Source organism: Hemitrygon akajei, chromosome 5 (genome assembly GCF_048418815.1).
Source record: "Hemitrygon akajei chromosome 5, sHemAka1.3, whole genome shotgun sequence".
Taxonomy (NCBI): Eukaryota; Metazoa; Chordata; class Chondrichthyes; order Myliobatiformes; family Dasyatidae; genus Hemitrygon; species Hemitrygon akajei.
This window is the reverse complement of record NC_133128.1, coordinates 65320459-65334998: the sequence shown is the minus strand read 5'-3', so window position 1 is coordinate 65334998 and position 14540 is coordinate 65320459. Positions and strand designations below refer to the sequence as shown.

At 40.1% G+C, this 14540-nt stretch overlaps 1 protein-coding gene across 2 annotated transcripts in view; it reads right to left on the bottom strand.

The window, feature by feature from the left end:
- Positions 1 to 14540, bottom strand: part of LOC140727833 (glycerol kinase) — a 133703-nt gene that overhangs the window by 41254 nt on the left and 77909 nt on the right. For both annotated transcript variants that reach the window (XM_073045636.1, XM_073045637.1), the window contains exons 7-10: positions 13280 to 13389; positions 10366 to 10432; positions 3229 to 3264; positions 1868 to 1935 (exon numbers count right to left, since the gene is read on the bottom strand). In XM_073045636.1, the coding sequence (XP_072901737.1) occupies positions 1868 to 1935; positions 3229 to 3264; positions 10366 to 10432; positions 13280 to 13389 (281 nt within the window). The remainder of the gene's footprint in view (positions 1 to 1867; positions 1936 to 3228; positions 3265 to 10365; positions 10433 to 13279; positions 13390 to 14540) is intronic.

The following is a 14540-nucleotide window of genomic DNA, read 5'->3' as shown; positions in this document are numbered from 1 at the left end:
TCTTAAAATTAGAGAAAGTGAGAAAAATTAATTTTAAGTTGCAGTGGAGGGGTGGTGGAAAAGAGCTGAAAATTTTTTAATTTGTCTGACCTGTTGAATGTTTTCAGCATGATGATACATCTTTACTTCAAATTCTCACATTTACAGTTTTTGATTTTCAGGTCCAATTGACAGGGTTCCTACTTGATAACAAAATAATGACCTAAAGGTGCACACTGTTAATGTGATGCAAACGGCCACTAAGTTTGGAGGAATTAAAATTAACAGCACAAATGATCAGTTCCTCGACTTGCAGACTGATGTGTGGCAAATTTGGCATCGTGTACAGGTTATTGATGGGAAATGCCTGTACATTGAAATTATGCATCGATTAGAGTTGGTGCTGAATATTGGAGCAGGAAGTTAGTAACCCAAGTACAGTTTCAAAAGATATGTTCGTTTAATTAATAGAGCTTTAATCAACATCAGTTCAGAAACTGAATACCGTAGATTCCGTATTTTAAGCTGCTACTTTTTTCCCACATTTTGAACAGCTTTGAACTCTGCGGCCTTTAATACGGTGCGGCTAATACATTATTTTTTTCATGCCACCAAAAACATTTTGCCTCGTAACAGTAGACCAATAAAATTGATGAGTAGTTCACAGAGGTCCAATGAAATTGTACGATAAATCAAGCGCATTTTCACAATTAAATTATTGTAAATCAGTCATTTGTACTCACCCTCATCAACATGGAAAACACTCGAAGAAAAGCATTGTGCTGCCTTTATGGCAGTTATTTAGTTTATAATATTTTCGCTTAGTAATTCATTTTCTAGTTAAAGTTAGAAGTGTTTTAACTATATTTGTTTTCTGTACTACATCGCGGGATGCTATGACGTCACACCCGGTTTCGCCGCGTCTTGTGGGATACCGGTTTGCGATAAACAGGACGGCGGGGGGGAGCGGCGGAGCGGCTTTGGATCTGAGCGAACGCTGCTTTTAAGTTAAAGGCGATCAATAACTTTTCCTGGTAGGCTGCAGTATATATATTTTTTACCAGTCGTTAGGAGATATTGGAATGTTGTTCAGTAAAAAAGTATACGCAACATATATTTAAAAGTAGCCGCGTTACAGGCACGGTTCGAAAAAAAGCATTTGCAATATGTATTTGTTTATGTTACCATATGGATTTAATTAAAAGTTAAAAAATCCTCACGTGTAATATCTTTCTGTGTAAATATCTCATATTACAACGTGGGACACCTGCGGCCGAAAATCCGGTGCGGCCTGTACAAGTAAAAAATTGATTTTATTTCTAAAATTAGAGCCAGCGGCTTTTAATCAGGTGCGCTCTGTAGTCCGGAATCTACGGTAACATGAATTGTCAATACTGCAACTACTTAATTCTTATTGCAAAGTTTAAACATGTCATATAGTTAGATACTGCAGATTAAATTGTTATCAAAACATTCAATAAAGAAAATTGGAAGTTAAATGGATTACAGAGTCTGCACCTTCACACTCCACTTCTCTCATGCTACAGTACTTCATTCATGTTTCTTAAATATCAATAGAGATACTCTTACCTTCGTTGCTGACCAGCCATAGTTGCCTTAATGTCTTAACCACAATCAAACAAAATTACATCAAATTATACTGCTGAATAATTTGGAACTAAAGGATAAAGAAAAAGACACAATTGTCCTCAATGTTTGCTCCAAGAAGATCCAAACCAGTATAAAGACAATCATCACTGTTACAATTTTAAGAAAGCTGAAGGAAGAATTTCCCATCACAACAAATCTAAGCAGATGCTCAAGTTGATTATTACCTCCCTCTCTAGACACTATGATAAACTGAAAGATTTTAACTGTTCAAACTTACGTATTTTTTGAATCTCCAGGTTTAAAACACAATTGCCCAACCAAGGCAGCACATTGGTCACCTAAACACTGATAAAGATAACACAATTATAACCATCTTTTCTTCCTCAAAAAAGTTTTACACCACAAAATATTTGGCATCAATTGTAGTTAACACAAATTGGAGGGCAAATCATAAGCTACCTTAACTAAAAATATGCCTCCTGCCATCACTAAGCTATCAATATATTACATTAATATTTCCTGTGGAAGTAAGATTCTCTATTGACGGAGACAGGCGTTTCTCTCCTTTGCTCCCTGTCTTAACAAAGCAGGTTTTCTTTAAATGATTAATAAAGTTTAAAAGTTTATCGTATTCGACTTTTGACTAGAGGAATGTCAGAGTAATAAAAATGTCTACTACATACTGCAGCTATTTGAATTCTTTCTGAAATTCTGAAATCTCAGTTTAAACATATTTGGTAGCATTTCCTGAGAGCCTTTAAAAAAGAATTGAACATACTTAACTAAGACAAGTTTCTGTCATTACAAAACTCTAGTTAAATGTTAATGCTCAAATAGCAAAGGTATTTTTAAGTACTGAGAGTGAACAGACAAATTTGCCTATTCTTAGAAGAAAAAGATCTCCAGTGCAAATAATGTATAATTTTGTTATGGAAACTTCAAAACCATTAGGGTTCACCAACTCATGGTAAAATTTACACTGACATCAGGAGTGTGTGGATACACACTTTATCATAAAAATCACCAAGTTCCTGAAAGTAGCTCAGCCCTTATCCATAAACTATGCCATTTTTCCTCCATTCCATACCAAGTGCGAGGGAAATTGATGACACATTAACAAAGTTACAAACTGGTCGGGGAGATACACCATTCTTTATTTTACATTCTTTGTTTTCAAGTTTTACACAATGGCAGACAAATTATTACTATTGATTAGCACTATTACTCTGGTCCCTAAAGCTAACTTTACACATACTTAACAGCTTAAGATATTTCAATATTATTAATCTAAAATTCAAAATCATTTAGTTTTAAGTAGCTGGTCATGATTCATCCTTCACTGAAATGAAGAATACTGGAATGTGGATCCACTTTTTAAAAATATTTTACAGAATGATAGTTAATAAACTGGAGCTTTGCATTCTTAGTTTGCCATAAGAATTCTTATGTGACACTTGGCTAACTTGATTTCATCATGCCTGCTAACTCTTGAATTAATTCTACAATTTTAATTGGTGTTAACTGTAAGCACTCCTTTATGGCTGAATGCAAAATTTAGGATACAATCATTTTAAGTGAAGAGGTAACATCTCTGGAGTTTTCAGTGTGCAAAGTTTGTAAATAATAAAATATACTTACTCCTGAAATGGGTACATTGGTCAGTGTGCCACCTTTCTATTTGAAAAAAAATGTGACAGATGTTAAAGTGTATACAGTTTAAATGAATGTGCCTTGATTTAAAAACAATATTTTTGAACATTCATGTAACATTACGAGACCCCTCGCACCTTTCCCATCCCTACGATGGCAAAGAAATGTATTTTCTCTAGAAGATGTAGTTTTATCTATTGAATTGAGAACAAAAGCAAATTGCTTAACCATGGAAATGACAGCTGATAGTAACCAACCTCGCTTACTCCCAAAGAACCTATACAATTTTGCTAACAATGACATACACAGTTAAAGGTAGGGCCTTTAACATTATAGATGTACAGAGGGATCTTAGAGTCCCGGTCCACAGCTCCCTGAAAGTGGTTATACAAGTTAATAGGGTGGTAAAGTCATATGTCATGCTTGCCTACACTAGTGAGGCAAAGTTTAAGAGTCAGGAGAACATGTTGCAGCTTTATAAAACTCAGGTTCAGTAGCATTTAGAGTACTGCATTTAGTTCTGGTTATCCCATTACAGGAAGGATGTAGAGAGGGTACAGACAAGGTTTACCAAGAAAATACCTGGATCAGAGGACATGTGCTAGAAAGAAAGGTCGGATAAAGCAGGGTTATTTTTCCTAGGTGAATGGAGGCTGAGAGGAGATCTGTGAGAAGTTTATATTATGAGAGGCATAGCATAGGTAGCCAGCATCTTTTCCTCCAGGCTCAAAAATATCTAAACTAGTGAGCAAGGATTTAAAGTGAGAGGTTGAAAGTTCAGGGGAGATGTACAGAGCGGGCAAATAAACTCTTCTCGGGCTTCCAGTCAGGTACCGATATTGATTTTAACCAATGTTTCGATGACAAACTCTGCTGTCTTCATCAGGGATGCTGCTTGGGAATGTCTAGTTTGGTGGTATTTCTACCCATTATCCATTCCTGCTGACTGGATGAGTCTAACCAATTAGGCTTCCATTGTTGCACCTTGTTTACAATTGAATTCCAGTTCTTGGAGTGAGAACGTTGTCTTTGTTAAAATTCTTTTCCTCTAGTTTTATTTCAATGGCTTCCTTCACCAGTGATCCCAAAAGCCATTGGCGCAGCACAGTAGTTTTGTGCTGTCGAAGTCAATCCTACGGTCAGCACGCATACATTGTTCTGCTACCGCTGATTCCTCCGGATAACCCAGATGGATACACCTCCTCTGCTCCTTAATGCGGGTTTCCACCGTGCGGGACGCACACACTGGCCAATATACCGTGCACTGCTCCGCATTCACAGGGAATCCTGTAAGCACTAGCCGTCCCGAGTCCCAAGTCATCTTTGACTTGCTTAAGCTGTGATTTGAGCTTCCTTACGGGTTTCTGAATGGTCCTGAACTGGTATTTCTTCAGGATCTTAGCGATCCTTCCAAAAACCATGGAACTATAGGGAAGACAGGCAGTAGTGATGGACTCCTCGTTGTTTGGCCTTCTGGTTTTTCTGTCGGCCCTCTTAAGGACCCGATTGATTTCCTTCACCTTGCAGCCATTCTGTAGGAACGTCATGCATAATTGTCTTATTTCTTTGTGGAGACGCTCTAGGCCCGAAATAGCTTTTGCACGGTTAATCATTTGCAATGGCCAAGGATTGACTTTGACAGCACAAAAGTATAGTGTTGTGTCAATATCTTTAGGGACTGCCTGATGAAGGACGCCATTGAAGTAAAACTAGAGGAAAAGAATTTTAACGAAGATGAAGGTCTCACTCTAAGAATTGGAATTCGATTGTTAAAACAAGATGGAACAGCAAAAACCTGAATGTATGAGGACTAATCAATCAGGAGGGAGGGACGACAGGGGTATAAATACCGCTAAACTAGACAAGCCGAAGCATCATCACTGATGAAGATGGCAGAGTTGGTCATTGAAACATTGCCTGTACCCAGCTGGAAGCCAGAGTACAGCTTATTCGTCATATACACAGGGAAAGCTCTAGATCCTTTTTCTCGTACAGAGCAGGTTCTTTCTTTAAAAGACAGTAGGGATGCCTGGAATGTGCTGGCCAGAGGGGGTGATGTAGACAAAAACAAGAGGTAATTAACAGGCTTTTAGATAGGAACAGGGATATGCAGAGAGTGGAGGGATATGGACCATGTGCAGGAAGGAGGAATTAGTTTAATAAGATTATTAGTATTAGTTCATTACACCTGTGCATATGTCAATAAACTTGGTTTACTTTGAGTAGAAGAGACTGCACCTCTGCTGTACTCTAGGTTCTATCAATCAAGTGAGAGAGCATGAGATTTCAACACTCATGCCGGGGAGCTCATGTCAAACATTGATTTTTGTAATAAGCAAACACCATGAAACAAGACACAATATCATGTAGGTTTCAACTTTATAAGGATTGCCTTTACATTTTAACTGTAGTGAAATAAATTCCTTTGTCAAAGTTGTACGTACATCTTTCATATGAAGAGAAAAATTTGAAGAGTTTATGAACAATCTCTTCCAACAGAAACACACTATAAAAACAATTAATATTCCCCAGCAAACAACTGCAACTTCCCTTGGACTGCAGCATAAATCACCAGCTAAGAGTTGTTCAATGATTCTTCTGCCCTCTTTCCTTCAAATGTTAAATAGACTCCTTTGTAAGTTGTGCCCTCCTCACTGCTTTCACCACTTCCTGTATCCCAGAAAAGGAATTTCAAATAATTTAAATATTACTAATTTCCTCAAGTCAACACAAAGTGCCCTGAAGCTACACCATGGAACAGAACTCTAGATCAAACATAACTGATCAGATAGCAGAGTGTGTTTGGCCTGAAACAGCAACTCTTTATTCCTCTCCATAGATACTGGCTGAAGCTGCCGAGTTCCAGCATTTTGTCTGTGTTACACTGTTCAGTCAGCTTATCTGAATAATAACAACAACTCAGGGGTAAAATGAGTTTTCTCATCTTACCGTCAGAGAGTTCAATCTACGTTCTCTAGTTGTTTTTACTTCCCATAGTGGGATCAGTTTTTCCCATTTTGAATCCAGGAATACATTTCAATTTTGCTTAATTCTAGTCTCACCAGACTTCAGGTTCCCCGTTCCTACTCCTACACAGGTCAACAAAGTTATAGTCAGAAAAGTACAGTGCATAAACAGACCATTCAGCCCATCTAGTCCATGCTGAACCATTTAAACAGCCTAGTCCCATCGATCTGGACCCAGAACATAGTCCTTCATATCTCTGCCATCAATGTACCTATCCAACTTTCTCTTAAGTGTGGAAATTGGGCTCACATGCACCACTTGTGCTGGTAGCCCATTCCACTCTCATGAACTTCTATTTGAAGTTTCCCTTCATGTTCCCATAAAACTTTTCACCTTTCAATGCTAACCCATGACCTCGAGTTGTAGACCCACCCAACCTCAGTGGAAAATGCCTACTTGCATTTACTCTATTTATAACCCCTCAATTTTTTATACTTCTATCAAATCGCCCCTCAGTCTTCTATGTTCTAGGGAATAAAGTTCTAACCTATTCAATCTTTCCTTATAACAGGTCTTCCAGTCCCAACAACATCTTTATAAACCCTTTCTCTGTACTCTCTCAATTGTATTTGCATCTTTCCTACAAGTAGGTGATCCCAAACTGCACACAATACTCCAAATTAACCTTCACCATCCTATACAAATTCAACACAACATTCCATCTCTCGTACTCAATACATTGATTTATGAAGGCCAATGTGCCAAAATCTTTATAAGCCTTTCTAGTTGTGCCATCACTTTCAATTAATTATGGACCAGTATTCCCAGATCCTTTTGTTCAACCATAATCCTCAGTGCTACTGTTCACTGTGTAAAACCTACCCTGGCTCTTCCTACCAAAGTTCAACACCTTGCATTTGTCTACATCAATTCCGTCTACCATTTTTCCAGCTGGTCTCCCACTGCAAACTGATAGTTTTCCTTGTTGTCCACTGTATCCCAATCTTGGTGTCATCTGCAAATTTGCTGATACAGTTAACCACATTGTTATCCAGATCACTGATTTAGATGACACACAACAATGGACACAGCACCAGTCCCTGTAGTACTCAACTAGTCGCAGGCCTCCAGTCAGAGAGGTAACCATCTACCTCCGCTCTCTGGCTTCTCCCACAAAGCCAATGTCTAATCCAATTTACTTTGTCATCTTGAATGCCAAGCGACTGAACCTTCTTGACCAATCTCCCATGCAGGACCTCGTCAAATGCCTTGCTGAAGTCCATGTAGACAATATCTACTGCCTTAGCTTCATCAACTTTCCTGACAACTTCCTAAAAAAAAAAAATTCTATAAATTTGCTGATGATACAACCATTGTTGGCAGAATTTCAGAGGATATACAGGAGTGAGACACAGCAGCTACATGTACAACACGCTGGAGGAACTCAGTGGGTCGGGCAGCATCTGTGGAAACCAGCAGTCAACATTTCGGGCCAAGACCCATCGTCAGGACTGAATAGGGAGGGGGCAGGGGTCCTATAAAGAAGGTAGATGGAGGGTGGGAAGAAGGATGGTAGGTGCCAGGTGAAAAACCAGTAAGAGGAAAGATCAAGGGGTGGGGGAGGGGAAGCAGGGAGGGGATAGGCAGGAAAGGTGAAGGAATGCAAGGGGAAAGCACTATGTGTAGTAGAAGGAGGCAGAATCATGAGAGGTGATAGGCAGCTGGAGGAGGAGGCACAGTGAAAGTGGGATGGGGAAGGGAGAAGGAGGGAACTACCAGAAGTTGGAGAATTCACTGTTCATGTTAAGGGGCTGGAGATTACCTAGATGGTATAGGAGGTGTTGCTCCTCCAACTGGAGTTTGGCCTCATCATGGCTGTAGGAGGCCATGTATGGACATATCCGAATGGGAATGTGAAGCAGAGTTGAAGTGGGTGGCAAACAAGAGATCCTGTCTGTTGTGGCGGACAGAGCGGAGGTGCTCGACAAAATGATCCCCAATCTGCGTTGGTTCTCACCGATGTAGAGGAGGCTGCACCGGGAGCACCGGATGCAATAGATGACCCCAACAGACTCACAAATGAAATGTTGCCTCACCTGGAAGGACTGTTTGGGGCCCTGAATGATGGCAAGAGAGGAGATGTAGGGACAGGTGTAGCACTTACATTTGTAGGGTTAAATTCCAGGTGGGAGATCTGTGGGGAGGGACATGTGGACCAGGGAGTCGTGGAGAGAACGATCCCTGCAGAAAGCAGAGAGGGGTAGACAGGGAAAGATGTGCTTAGTGATGGCGTCCTGTTGAAGGTGGCGGAAGATGCGGAGGATAATATGCTGGATCCAGAGGCTGGTGTGGTGGTAGGTGAGGACAAGGGGAACTTGGTCCCTGTTGTGGTGATGGTGTGAGGGCTGAAGTGCAGGAAATGGAGGAGATGCAGATGAGGGCATCATTGATGATGGCAGAAGGGAAACCACGATCCTTAAAGAAAGAGAACATTTGAGATGTCCTGGAACAGAAAGCCTCATCTTGGGAGCAGATGTGGCAGAGATAGAGAAACTGGGAATAGGGAATAGCATTTTTACATTTGGCAGGGTGGGAAGAGGTATAGTCGAGGTAGTTATGAGAGTCAGTGGGTTTAGAGAAGATGTCAGTGGACAAGTGAATTTTGCCTCTAACTTCCACCCAGCCCTCAAATTCACTTGGTCCATCTCGGACACTTCTCTCCCCTTTCTCGATCTCTTGGTCTCCATCTCTGGAGACAGACTGTCCACTGACATCTTCTATAAACCCATTTGAATCTATTAAATCTGATTCCGCTGGTTCACCAATAGTAACATAGCCAAGATATGACAAACACATTGAAGTTATGCAAATTACTTGATGCATGATCATTTGCAGTATTTGCAGTTTCAAGGGGTGTTAACCTGCTCTGTTCAACTGATCGGTATTCCTAGTTGCAGCCTGGACCAAGCTGGAGGTCTGTGCAAATCTGCATTCTTGAAAGTGCTCCTACTAAAAAAGATGCTCAGCAACATTGTATTGGCATCAGTAGCTCAACTTCACATGCACTTAGTGAACTGTCCTCCAGTTCAATTGCTTGCAAGTTCACTGGGCATTAGGATCACTTGAAAAGCATAATGTCCAACTGTTCAGACATTATTGCTGGTGTTTGGTTTAGTGTGTTAAGTCTTTTTACCCTCCCCCATTTAGAAGGACTAACATCAAGTTAATAGTGCCCAAGGACCTGCATCATTGATGTCCACTCTGCATACACCTAATGTCATGGTGTAAAATGTAAAACTGGTGCACACTGGTGCACATGTAAAAACACACATGATTCAATTTGATGGGCAGTGCAAAGCATGCCTTAAGATAATCAGCTACAGGAACAGAATTAGGCCATTTGGTCCAGCAAGTCTGTTCCAGCGTTTGATCACGGCTGATTTACTTTTCCCTCAAACTCATTCTCCTGCCTTTTCCTTGTAACCTTTGGCCTTCACTAATCAAGAGCTTGTCAATCTCTGATATAAATGTACTCGATGACTTGGCCTTCACAGCTGTCTGCAGTAATGAATTCACAGAATCACCAGCCATTAGCTGGAGAAATCCCTCCGCATCTCTGTTCTAAAGGGACATCCTTTAATTCTGAGGCTGTACCCTCTGGTCTCAGACTCCCTCATCTTCTCCATGTCCGCACTGTCCAGGACTTTTAATATTTCATAAGAGTTCAATGACAACTCCCCACCCCCCCAACCATCGTGCTTCTAAACTCTAGCGAGTGCAGACCCAGAGCCATCAAGCACTCCGCATACTAAAACCCCCTCCAATGCCAGCATATCCTTCCTTAGATTTGAGGCCCAAAACTGCTCACAATATTCCAAATGTGATTTGACCGATGCCTTATAAAGTCTCAGCATTATATCCTTGCTTTTACATTCTAGTTCTCTCCAAAAGGTTAACATTGCATGTGTTCCTAACTATCAACTCATCCTGCATTGTAAAATCATGACAACTTTACTGATGATAGACCCATATCCAAAAATTCTGTATCAATTCAAGTAAAGACATAAAAGTCCAAGAGATTACATTTAGTATACTGAATCCAAAACCTGATATCAAACATGCTAGCTAATGATATGTAGGCAAATAGCATTGACTCACCACGTATCCATAAATTTCCGATGAACTTCTTACTTCTGGAAGAATGCTCATTGGTACATCAAAGAACCTAAAAGAATAAATAAAGCAATTATATACCAAAATAACAAAAAAAAACACTAAGTAGTACACTGCAACCAACTAGAACATACAGACTTCAAATTTTAATTCAGAAAACAAATGCTTGGTGGTATCACTATCATTTAAAACCTTGTACAGTTGGCCCTCCTTATCCGCAGGGGATTGGTTCTGGGACTCCTCGCGGATACCAAAATTTGCGGATGCTCAAGTCCCTTATTCAACCTGTCTCAATGCGGTGGATCTTAGAACCCAGTGGAACCACAGACCTTATTTAACCTGTCTCAGAGCGATGGACATTAGGACCAGGTGCCAGAGCTCTGAATGCGCAGTGTTTCTGTTCACGAAAATAATCATGATCACAATTGAAAATAAAGTGGAAATAATAAAGCGATCAGAAAGAGGTGAAACTCCATCGGTCATTGGAAAAGCGTTAGGCTACAGTCAGTCAACAATTGGAACAATTTTAATTGATAAAGTGAGAAAGGCTGTGCCCCAGAGAAAGCTACAATTATTACTAAGCAACGCAGCGGTTTAATTATTAGGTTTTGGGGGTTTTGAGTTTTTGATCTTCCACATCAACCCGGCACGGTGGAGAGTGCACTAGGGAGCGATCTGTCCCGAGACCCGAGAACTTCCATTCCTGAGCCCGGTGCTGAAACATACGTTCTTAAGTGTTTTATATGCATAGAAAGGTAAAATATATACTATATACTAAGACAAACGTTTGACTAACTGACACTAAATAATACCGGATGTACCTGTTCTGACTTAGTAAGAGAACTCCCGATTTTTTTCAATTCCGATGCACCATAACCCACGCACATCCTCCCGTATACTTTAAATCATCTCTAGGTTACTTATAATACCTAATACAATGTAAATGCTATGTAAAATGTTGTTATACTGCATTGTTTAGGGAATAATGACAAGAAAAAAGTCTGTACATGCTCGAACAACAAGTGCTGGAATAGCACTTCTGCGTTTTCGCGATTGGTTGAATTTGCACATGCGGAATCCGCGGATGAGGAGGGCCGACTGTACTCAAAAAAAATCAACTGTTGTAGTTACTTTATTAAACATTTGCAGATTTCAATCATCCTAAACAATAAGAAGTGCTCCTACAAATCAATAGCATCGATGCTATGACCATTGTAACACTGCATGTGGAGCTTAAGGAATGAGTCTTTTCTGAAAGTAATTTCTTTTTGCCAGACAGAAAAATGTTAAAGCAGCTTTCGTTGTGATGTCTTTCCTTATCATGTAGTGATTGCCAATAATTAGTTACCACAAGTATATGAATAATAAGGGTTGTAATAGGTGATTTTTAAGTTCTCTTTGAAAGAGGGCAGGACAGATTTTAGAAAGACTAAACTTTCGTGAAGGATTTCGATAGCTGAGGCAGATGTTTTCCAAAATAACTGATGTCAAGATTAAGGCAGGCATTTTTGTTGGGCCACAAACAGCTCATCAATGAGAGGCAATTCAAAGAACTTCTAATGGGACTGGAGAAAATTGCATGGAAGGCATTCAAGGACATTGCTGAAAATTTTCTTGGTGACTACAGACCACCAAACTGAGTGCAGCTGGTTGACAACATGCTTCAAGCATACACCATGAAGTGCAACATGTCATTAAAGATTCATTTTCTTTATTGCCATTTAGACTTCTTCCTTGCAAATCTTGGTGCTGTCAGTAACAAGCAAGGTGAAAGGTTTCACCAGGACATTGCTATCATAGAAAAACTATCAGGGTAACTGGAATCCATCAATGCTGGCTTATTATTGTTGGACACTTAAGCTAGAAGCCTCAGATAGAGTACAAATGAAAATCATCAACATTTTTAGCTTAGTTGAAGTATTGCAAAGCTTCAGCATCATTGTGCATTATATTCAATAAAAGTTAATTTCTTGTTTCTCCAAATTCTTACCTGATACAAGTAGTCTGAAATTATGTGTTCAGCTTCATGCAGTATCATAAAACAAAAAAATAGTAAGCAACACTTTCAAAAAAATTTGTCTGGTGTAACTGCTGAAATGAGAGGAACAGGCTACCAGAATATCTGTCAGAAAAGGGTGCATATAGAGATTAAAAAAGGGAAGATAGGAGAGAGTGGCCATTGAACTCTTGAGGTGAAGCTAGCAGAAGCCTTGGTCTCACACTGATCAGCTGAAGGGATGGCCCTGATGAGACTCGGACTCACAGACATGCTCCTATCTAATTGGGCAATCCACTAGAGGGCCTATATCTATGTTGTGACAAAGGTTACAGACTGTTTGCAGATCCAATAGAAATAAGCCTTGCATACACAATGCTGCGCACAACACACTATTGCTAAGTGACTTATCTCGGAAGCACACCCGAGCCTATTTAATTGCAGCGCCAATTGGTCCACGGTGTCAGTCACGACCTAACCTTTGGGGAGCCCAAATCCAAGAAACCTCACCACCAGTGTGCTCATTCCTTTAAACCACAGTCACTTCTCTCCACTCCTACCTGGGTCGATCCTTTGTCTGGGTTAACAAATCATGTGACCACTGCCTCGGGCACTACAGGCTCAGATCCGCAGACAACACCTCGATCACCTCGCACCCAGGTCACCGTTTCCCCACACATCACACTCTTGATCTCAGCAATTGTTCCTTAAGCTCTCTGGCCAACATCTTAGGATTCTTACTACAATCTATTTCAGGCATCTTAAGCAAACTAAGACCATATCAAATTAAAAACAGTATCAGCAGTTCAAAAACTAGCCTGCCCAGATGAATAAAACTAAAGTGAATACTTTTTCTGACACTGATTTTTCTAATAATATAAATAGTTAATAGATACAACTTACTTGCAGAGTTGAGGATCCCACTCAAGGGTATTGATGTTGAACAGCAAAGTTCTACTAGCATTGGACACATCTGTGCAGTGAACACCACCATTGTTTGCACCTGTCAGACACTGAGACAATTGACATTATTTTCATTAAAGAATGAACTCTTGCAATAAAACAATTCAAAGTGAGGGTTTTTTGCTAACAAACTTTGCCTTCTTGTAAAGCATAGCATTCAAATTGGAACACTTCTGTCTGACAAAATTTGTACCACTTCAAACTGCTAGGAATAGGATCAAGAATACATCTACATTTTTCTCCCAAACTGGATAGCCTCTTTTACACATTATATTCCACCTTCATACCTCAGACCTCTAAATACCTGAAGCCTCACTGCATTCTACTCACAGCTCAAGACAGTATGCAGCTTTGCAGCATCAGAAGACAAGGTATTCTATGTTTTATCCTCTCATTCTAGTCATTTACAGGTGGCCTGTTTTTCGAACGTTCGCTTTATGACACCTCACTGTTATGAAAGACCTACATTAGTTACCTGTTTTCGCTAATAGAAGAGTGTTTTCACTCTTACAAAAAAGGCAGCCAAGCTCCTCCCCCGGAACTGCATTCTAGCCGCCATTATTTAAACACGTGCCTGTGAGCATCTGCTTTATGTCGATTTATTTTGTGCATCTGCTAGCAAGACGAGTTCTAAGATATCAGAAAAGCCTAAAAAGAGCACGCAAGGGTGTTACACTTAGCGTAAAACTAGACAAGTGTTTCGTTCATGGTGAACTAAGTAAGGACATTGCCCACGCGTTGAACTTGCCTGCGTCCACCAATCGTACTATTTATACGCAGAGAGAAAGAATCCTGAAAGCTGCCGATGTTACTGTTGGTTCTGCTCGTAGCAAAGTAGTTTCTTAGTCAGCATCCAATAATGGATAAAATGGAAAGTCTATTGCATGAGTGGATTGATGGGTGTAAAGTGCGGTGCTCCATTAAGTTATCTTGTACTTAAGGAGAAATCTTTTTAATAAGCTGAAACAGAAAGCACTGGACGATGGTGATGAAAGTGTTGCGAAAGAAGAATTTAAAGGTAGTCATGGGTGGTTTGGTCAGTTTCTGAGTCAAGGGCAGCTTCATAGCTTAAAGTTTACTGGAGAGAGTGCTTCAGCTGATACTGAAGCTGCTGAAAAGTTCCCAGCAGAGTTCCCAGTGGTTATTTGCATAAGCAAATGTTTAACTGACAAAACAGCAATTTATTGGAAAAAATTATCGA